Source organism: Phaseolus vulgaris, chromosome 2 (genome assembly GCF_051622355.1).
Source record: "Phaseolus vulgaris cultivar YP4 chromosome 2, ASM5162235v1, whole genome shotgun sequence".
Taxonomy (NCBI): domain Eukaryota; kingdom Viridiplantae; phylum Streptophyta; class Magnoliopsida; order Fabales; family Fabaceae; genus Phaseolus; species Phaseolus vulgaris.
The window spans coordinates 14,327,192-14,336,459 of NC_143499.1; the positions used below are offsets into that span (position 1 = coordinate 14,327,192).

General features: G+C 35.6%; 1 protein-coding gene across 2 annotated transcripts; it reads left to right on the top strand.

Annotated features, from left to right (window-relative positions):
• Nucleotides 1–7,022, top strand: LOC137810751 (GDA1/CD39 nucleoside phosphatase family protein). Of its 2 annotated transcripts, none has more exons than XM_068612170.2 (8): nucleotides 1–823; nucleotides 1,996–2,108; nucleotides 2,314–2,421; nucleotides 2,961–3,009; nucleotides 3,695–3,886; nucleotides 3,993–4,090; nucleotides 4,292–4,488; nucleotides 6,275–7,022. In XM_068612170.2, the coding sequence occupies exons 1-8, from the start codon at nucleotides 256–258 to the stop codon at nucleotides 6,540–6,542; spliced, it is 1,593 nt and encodes a 530-aa protein (XP_068468271.1). In that variant the 5' UTR covers nucleotides 1–255; the 3' UTR covers nucleotides 6,543–7,022. The 2 variants fall into 2 exon arrangements, 1 of the variants encoding a protein (XP_068468271.1); XR_016518460.1 differs by having other exon boundaries at nucleotides 127–823; nucleotides 3,690–3,886.
• The last annotated feature ends 2,246 nt before the right edge of the window (nucleotides 7,023–9,268 follow it).

Below are 9,268 nucleotides of genomic sequence, written 5' to 3' on the forward strand. Positions count from 1 at the left end.
ATTCTTAACAAAAGTAGTTTAGAAGAAGAAATCGATCCAAAGCCAGGTCCGGAGTCCGAACCCGAGGTTCAGACCAACCCGAACCGAATTTCAGGATCGGCGTGGAAACTATTTGACACAACGCGTGCACTTGGTACGCATCACAATCAAGTTTTCTTCTTCTCTCTCTATCGGCGTCTAGAGAGAGAACCTCGCCGCCGGATAGTATTCCGGCGATAATATGACCGCCGGTTCCCTCCGTCCCTCAGACCTTTGATGCGACGATCGACTGCCCGTACTCCTGCCGGTTCAAATCGCAACGACGAAATGGATCCGATCAAAACACGGTCCACCAACCTCTTCGCTCGCAACCCTAAGTCCGCGCCATCGCGTTCCCTCTCTTCCGTCCTCCTCGTCATTCTCGCGCTCTCGTTCCTCTTCCTCCTCTCCTACTATGCGTTCTCCCCCTCGGAGAGTAGTTTCCGGTACCAAATCATCGTCGACGGCGGGAGCACTGGGACCCGCGTGCACGTGTTTAAGTATCGGTCGGGGGTGGCGTTGCAGTTCGGGAAGGAGGGTTTGGCCTCGATGCGCGTGAATCCGGGGCTGTCGGCGTTCGCGGAGGATCCGGATGGGGCGGGCGGGTCGGTTTCGGAGCTGGTGGAATTCGCGAAAGGGCGGATCCCGAGGGAGAGCTGGGGGGAGACGAGTATTCGGTTGATGGCGACGGCGGGTTTGAGGATGCTGGACGCGGAGGTGCAGGAAAGAATTCTGGAGTCGTGTAGGAAGGTGTTGCGTAACTCTGGATTCAAGTTTATGGACAATTGGGCTTCTGTTATCACAGGTTCTCTTTCTTACGATTTCTCTCTCTCTCTGTTCGAGACCACATCTCAATTTAGTTAAGGCTATTATGAGTGACAATTAAGACTACAGTGAATGGCTATGTTCTCTTTTTGAATAATTAATCAGATGTGTATTCAGCTGCATTTATCCCGTTCTCATTGGGTTAGTATGTGTGGAAATCAATGCTATATACTCTGATTTGTTTTTGTCTAGGTATATTGTAGTTGTAATATTTTCGATGGACCCGAGGGGTTGTCTGCTAGTGGCCAGAAGTAAGGATGTGCAGTTGTGTAGCTAATGAGACAGGCCTTGATTGCAGTAGTGACGCGCTTCTTTTCTTTTGTTTTTACTGTTTTCAGATATTTATATGGGAAATGTTGAAAATGAGTGTGTGTGTGTTATTCTATGCAAATATTTGGAGTTACGAGATTATGGGAATGTAAATAGACTTTTACTTTGCCTGACTGACAAATTTTACCCTCAATGAAGTAAAAGTGTGGGATTTGGTGTTCTTTTTTGTAGTTGGACTGGTATTGAGTTGTGTTAAATGTTTTATGAAAGGGATGGTGATGGAACTTTGCACATGAGATCTTTCTTCTTGATGGAATTGTTTTGTTAGTGTTTGAGAGAGGAGTTTTGATGACTTGAAGCAGAAGGATCCTTTTTCTGGTGTCGTTTTTTTTTTCTTTCTCTCTTGTTTTGTGGAGTTTTTAAGCTTTTCAACTGCAATACTGTTATTCCTCTTAGAATAGACAGGGGAAATAATTGTAGGTGATGGGTATACAAGTTAGGGGACTTTAGGATTTGATGGAGTTTCTGAAAGTTTTGGCTTGATGTTTGTTCAGGTGTTGTAGCTTTATGATGAAATCCACCTGGTGTTCATAATATCTGCATGAAATTGAGTGGTGATATGGTGTCTCAAGATTTCTTATGTAGTGAACCAATTACCTCATCATCTCTTTCACTCATTTACTTTTATGATTTCCAATCATACTTTGGCTTGCAGTCTTGCCAATGTATTCTTGTTAGAAAAGTCATAAAGTAAATGTGATGCTTATTTTGTTTTATCCATCTCCTTAATTTTGTAATAATGCTTTCTTATTTTTCTTGTAGAACCACTGTAATTTCATTACGTCTTTGTTGGCTTCTTATGGTATTATTCTGGTTGTAAAGGTTCTGATGAAGGAGTTTATGCTTGGGTTGTTGCTAATTATGCTCTTGGCACCCTTGGAGGTGATCCTTTGGATACAACTGGGATTGTTGAACTCGGTGGTGCTTCTGCTCAGGTAGAACTTTGTAGTTTATGATTATTTGATATTACAAAATTTTATTTGTAGGATCCACATTATTTTTACAGTCAAATTTATATAATTTGACTGCAATTACTTTGTGAGTTTTAAAGCCAAAATATTAGAAAGAAAGCTCCACCTTTCTGGTTAGGCTCATACATACTGTTGGAAATATGATTAATTGATTTCTACCTTATTTTAGGTGACCTTTGTATCAAGAGAACCGGTGCTTCCTTCTTTCTCAAGAACTATTAAATTTGGGAATATCACTTACAACCTTTACAGCCACAGCTTTCTTCATTTTGGCCTGGTGATGTTTTATCTCTGTCCTGTTCTTTAGGCTTGATGCATGTGTATGTCTGTCAATATTCTGCTTCCTAAATCACACACAACGATTTAACACTGAACGGAAATGTTAAGCCCACATTTTGGTACCATTGCTTGGCATTTCATTTAGTCCCTACATGGAAAAGCCTACAGTTCAATGAAATGGTTTCTACTGTTTGAAAAGTCTTGCTTTAAATAATGTTGTGATCATTCAATTTTTGACAAGACAGAAATTTTATAAGTATGATAACGACAAGGACTGATTACTAACATATTTTCATGTGGGGAACGAATAATAAAATGGTGAATATATAGTATAGGAACCAAAATTTTAATTTAATAAAAAAATCACAAACGAAAGTTATGTTTGGACCAAAACTTTATTTCGTTTATGGTTTTTATTGGTCCCTTTTAATTCAATGCGATTCTCTTTGCCAGTCACATGGCTAATAATGTGTTCTATTTCTATGTACTTGGAATGACACTGTGCTTTACACTTTCTGATAATTTTTCGTTCTGCAGAATGCTGCTCATGACTCATGGAAAGAAGCACTTGGAGCATTTAACTTGGGTAATTACATGGGTCACATTGTTGTACTTTTATATGACATCTTGAAACTTAATTATTATACTTTATTACTGTATGATGGTTGGCAGTGATTTTGACAGTTTTGAACTTTGATGCCTGAAATTCTTCTGACATGTATACTATCAGTAGTGATATTTTTCTTAGAAAGTGAATTTAGGTCTAGCTCAAACCTACACCAGTTTGCAAGATGAGGTTTGCACTTCACTTATATTCTATAATGTGCAGTGATTTTTTCCAATATTTTTGGGATGAAAGTTATTTATGGTTGTAGAACTTTGTATTTAAACTGGGATAATGATATTTCACGTATTCTATGTTCATACTGGACTATTTTCTCATCACATTTTGTTTTTGCAACTCAAATCCTGTATAAGAAGTACTCAGTTTCTTTTATTATTGAACACAACGAAACTTCTTCTTTGAAATGTTAATTTGTCAAATTCTTCTGGCAAGAAACGATTTGAGCTATGTGGTGACTATATTTATATATTCCTTTAGTTTTTCCATTTGTCATGTATTTTTTTTAATAGTCACTTGTTTCACTCGGATTTGGAAACCTGCTTCCCTTCCCCTCTATTTTTAACAACTATTTACAGTCATTCAGTAGAGATAGTAGCTTCAGATGGTAAAATTATTTGGTATTGATTCTTTACTGTCCTCAGTGCAGCTTCTCAATCTGTTCAAGAAAGGTTGCAGATAGATCCTTGTACTCCTACTGGATACTCTTACAATGCTGAGTCATTGAAGTTTCCTCCTAGCTCAGTGAGTGGAAAAACCCACTATCATTCCACTGTCCAAACAAGGGGGAACTTTTCAGAGTGCAGATCAGCAGCACTTATGATGCTACAAAAAGGGAAAGGTCATATTTTCAATAATTTTGTACTGTTAGATTCCCTTTAAAATGAAAGTTTCTTCACTTCTGTTTTGTATTAAAGTTAGTTATTTTATTTTTTTTATTTATGCAGAATCATGCTCCCATCAACATTGTGACCTAGGATCAACTTTCATACCAAATCTTCAGGGGAAATTTTTGGCCACAGAAAATTTCTATCACACATCAAAGGTTTTTTTTGTGCTTATATGCTTCTTTTACTGTTGTCTGTGTTGTATAATTGTGCATTGGAAAAAGGGGATAGCAGTAATGTACTGTTAACTCCTATTATTTCTCGGATTTCTGACATGCTGCATGCTGTGTTATAGTTTTACTATTTTAATTATCCATATGTCATTATGAGCAAGGATTCTTGAATCTCTATGTGTTCAGTTTTTTGGATTGCGGCCAAGGGCATATCTGTCCAAGTTGATGACTGCTGGGAAAGAATTCTGTGGAGAGGATTGGTCATGGCTGAAGGAAAAATATGTTTCCCATAAAGAGGAAGATTTGCTTCGGTATTGCTTCTCTTCAGCATATATTGTTGCTCTGCTTCACGACAGTCTTGGAATTGCTTTGGATGATGAGAGGTATTCTTCTTGTTTTTTCTTTTAAGGTATATGAATATATTGAGGTTGATAATATTATTGGCACTGAACATTTAGTCCCATTTGTACATGAAACAAATATTTTAGAGCAATCCCAATAACTTTCTTTAGTTTGGTGAATTAATACTGCATACACTGGCCACCCTTATCGTAAATTGTATCAACTTATGGAAAAACTTATTTCATTTTTTCTTCGTATTCTCTTCTTTAAAAATTGTTTATGAAGAAGTTTCTTCAAACGTGTTCCTTTCCTTAACATATACTTACGGGCTTATAAGCTTGACGGAAGTTGGAGTTATTTTGGGTTGGCTCAATGAAGGTTTCCACAAGGTGTTTGGGTACTTTTGGAGTGGACAAAAATGGTGATTTTGGTGGTTGAGGCTTGGTTGTTTAACTGCCAAAGTGAGGTTTTCTATGCTGTTTTGGTGGCTGTACGGGGAAGACTTAGTGTAGGTCTGTTGGAGGTTTTCACTATTTTTAGTCTATAATAAATAATTCTTTATGGGTCGTGAAAGTTGACATTACATCACAACTAGTATTTGTCAATTGAAATGATTACTTTCATTAACTAAGTAGCTAACTAGTATCATATAAAACTAAAGACAAAAAATAATGATTTTCTATTTGGGAGGGACGAGAACAAAGATATTTTTAACAGTGATTAATAATATATTTAAGCCAGAAGTTTATCTAATCATTTCACGTAACCTACATTGAAACATGCAATACTTTAACAAGTGCAATGATGTTAGAATACTTGTTAAAGTGTATGCAATGATGTTAGAATACAAAAATTAAACGGAATGCAGAGAACGTGTTGATAGGTTGATGGATGAGAATGTCACAATTAATTCGGTTTGGTACCCAAAAGAAAAGGGAAAAAACATGTTTGTACAACTTACTGCCAGCTTTTGAGCTACAACCGGCAAAATTTGTAGTTCTAGGCAACCATCAACACTGCAAGAAGCAAAAGGAGAGATGAGTGTGACTAAACATAGAAACAAGTCAGTGAGTATTGGTAACTACCAGCCACAACCAAATTTAAAGGTGATAAGAGTTCAACCATAACAGCAGCTGCAAACAAATTTAAACCTGCTACCAGCAATCGATGACCCAATAGTCAGGAATAAGAACCCCTCTCCCCACCATCAAGAAAGATGAACACAAGCCACAGTTGAATCACGAAACAGAGATGATGTCAAAATGACAGGAATCAAAATAGGACTCAGACCTGGGACGGCCCTCATGTGTTTCAGAAAAAAGTTATTGTTTATCAGCATAGTGGGTATGTCCGATTCCACCAATCCAGTGTCAAATTATGATGCTCCCACACAAGCGAACTAGATATTGTTTTGGTTTCAAGATCAGTGGGTGTGGCAAAAGTAAGAATTGTGTGTGATCTTGGGATTAGGTTTGTGATTTTAACTACCTTAGTCGCTTTGAAGTGTAATTTTCCCAAAATTCTCAATATTTTTTTATAGGATTTTGTTGCCCTCTTTAACACCTCATGACTCAGTTACCTCTTGTTTTCCGCTGTCATGTCTTGCACACCCATTAAATATGTTAGATGTGTGTCCTACGATGGCATTTTTTGTTTCTGGATGCCTTTTTTTTCTGGGTTCAATTGGTGATTAATTTTTCATTCATGTTTGTGTGCTTGCGCTTGCCCTTGTCCAGTTCTGTTTGGGATTGCATATATTGTGTTTCTTCATGTCAATGCATTTGTGTTCTAGTTGGCTGCATCTTACTGACTGGAATTGTTGGCCAGGGTCAAGGTTGCTAATCAGGTGGGAAGTATTCCTCTTGATTGGGCTTTGGGAGCTTTTATTATGCAAACAACAGCTGATGCAGATATACAGAACCATAACTGGATTGCCACCATTTTCAGTGATGAATCGCCTACTCTCCTCTCAATTATTGGATTTTTTTTAGTGTTGTTAACGGCATGGTCTATATCTAGGTGGAGGAAACCTCAGTTGAAGACAATATATGATCTAGAAAAAGGACGATATATAATCACGCGGATTGGTAGATAAGGCTTTTGATGCATGGTTCTTGGTTTACGTATGTGGAGGCACTGTTGTGATTATGACGAAAATATTTATCCTTTTCTAACTTGATGGTCAACCATTGAAGGCCATGCCAGTGGAGGCTCAAATAGTATATGATTGGAGTTTGGATGCAGGATATGGAGTCACTCTTGCTGAGGAACTAGGGTAGAGTAGCACGTTTCTTTGTTGTTTAGTGGAATTCAGGAATTGTTTGTTGTGCCACTCGCTTCACTGGTTATAGATAACAGTAAGGCAAGAAGTGGAGCAGGTCAGCCTAGGAATTGCCAGGAGGAACTAAATGCTTCATCCTTCAACACAAAACACCTTCTTCTGTGGTATATTTGTACCAAACTCTATACAAAAGTTTGTTGCCCAATTGCTACATATAAAAAAAATTCATCATTCCCTACCTGGAAAAGCTAGTTGCGGAAGCTGATATACTATATGCTACATCATTTTATTGTATTGGCTTCCAAATTTAATGATTAGATTACGTAAGATAATATCTCAGTAGTTTGTGGTGTAAGCATCTAATACAATGTTTCGTGTAACTACATACACGTTACGTTATATTTTACTATTGGCCAAAACATTAAAATAATTCTCAAAACTCCATTCAAGATCCAATCCAATGCATGGGATCGGCATTCGTAACGAAAATTGTTGATCCAGTTCACTATTTGGAGAATCGCTGATCTAATCGAGGGTTCATTTAGTTCTCACAAGATGCAATTGCACTATTTTTCTAATATCTGATAATAACATACAGGCATGGTTTGGGGTAATTTCCAGTGATATATTGTGTCACTTTTACAAGCTTCACTGATGTCTCCATTTATATTATTGCCATATAAAAAGTGCTAATGTATTTTGAAAATTTTAAGATTTTAGTTCTTTTTAGAAGATGTTTTCATCACATTTATCTTGCAAATATAAAAGGCTTTTAACACATCATATTTTTAAAAAACTTTCAATCAAGTCTGTTATTCGAACAAAATCTCTTTATTTTATCACAAGTCGCATTCCATTAGCGTACGAAAAACAAAAATGGAAGATAAATGTTAAGAGTATATCTCATACTCCATTAGGACCATTAATGTTCTTTCCCTTTTATAGATTTGTTTATGTCCTTCTTGGTTATGGTTATGTTGATATTTATTACGTAAGGTGGTAGGAGAAATGTCTTTATGAACAATTTTTTATCATAATCATACCAATATTTGTCTATGATCTTGTATGGTTGTATTGGGATCCCTTCACTCCCGAAAGCTTTTCGATTAAGCCAATGATTTGATTTAATTCATGTTCTAATTTTACAAAAGAGGTATAGAACAAAATGTTTAAGTAAAATAATCGTGACCGTCCATTTTACTTTGCATAAAATCATTTGTAGTTAGGTTCATAACAGAATAGCTAAATGAGCATCCAAAAGTATATGATGGACGAAGTTTAGTGTATGAAGAGACTTTTTTTTTAGTACGAGGATGTTTTTGGTTTGACAGTACGAGTAATTGTTGGAGATTATTTTATTGTATATAAGTGAGTGTAAATTTTATTTTATAAGTCGATTTTATGAAGTTGAATTAGGTTTAAAGTCCACTTTTGATTTAAAGTCAATTCTAGTATTAGAGATCACATCAACTAGAGATAAACATTTCATTGTGTATCAGTGATGCAAATCTTACTTTATAAGTTGGTTTTTATAAAGTTGAATCAGACTTAAAATTCACTTTACCTAAAGTGCAAATATTTTTTTATTTACATTTTTTTTCCAATACGAATATTTCATGTGTCAATTTTTATTTTTTATTTTGTAGATTGTTCAAGTGTCATACGTATACTGCATAACAAACGTAATAACGAATTTAGATCTTGTCTGATAGAAAAAATAAAATCAAAAGACTTAAAACAAGTAAATTAAAAAATAAAATAAGTTTATTTCGCAAGTTAAAATCTATCTATTCACTTCAAAATTTATAAAAACTCTATTGTTTATTTTTTAAAATAAAAATTATTTAAATTTATGCATATATTAATTGTAACTCACAAGAGAAATTTAATTTATCTTACCTTTTTTTTGTCCTGTAAGTATTTATTAAAAAGTTTATAAAAACACTATTATTTTCTTTTATTTTCCTAATATCATAAAAGAACTTGTAATTTTCTTTTATTTTCTCTATTTTCCTATTGATCTCTGGTGAGTAATTAAAGAAATAGTGAGGCACATGTGGTGTAGGCAGAGAATTCAAAACAAGTTCGAAATGGGTTAGAGGAAATTTTTGAGTTAATGAGTTTTATAATAACCCTCTTATGAAAGTAATATGCATGATACGCAAGTGCAATTTAACAAAACATGTCCCTTACGGTAGTTAGACAATAAATGTTGCATTTGCCTCAACTCCTACAAGATAGGAATCAACTACTCCAACATGATCATAGATTTTGTAGGAAACAAAGAGGCTATAATTGCATGGTACCCATAGTTTACTTCAAAACACCAACCATTTCGTGTGTAATTGCGATAAACTTTCAAAGAAACCCATTTTTGAAACAAGTCATGCAAATAGAAGGTACACAAGTCAATGCAACAACTCCTTGTTAACATGTCCAATTTTATTTGAAGGCACCATGTGTGTGAGTGAGAGTGAAAAAAAAGAAGCATATATAAGAGTTTCTTGGTTCCAACATGCTTGAAGTTTCAAACACCTTAC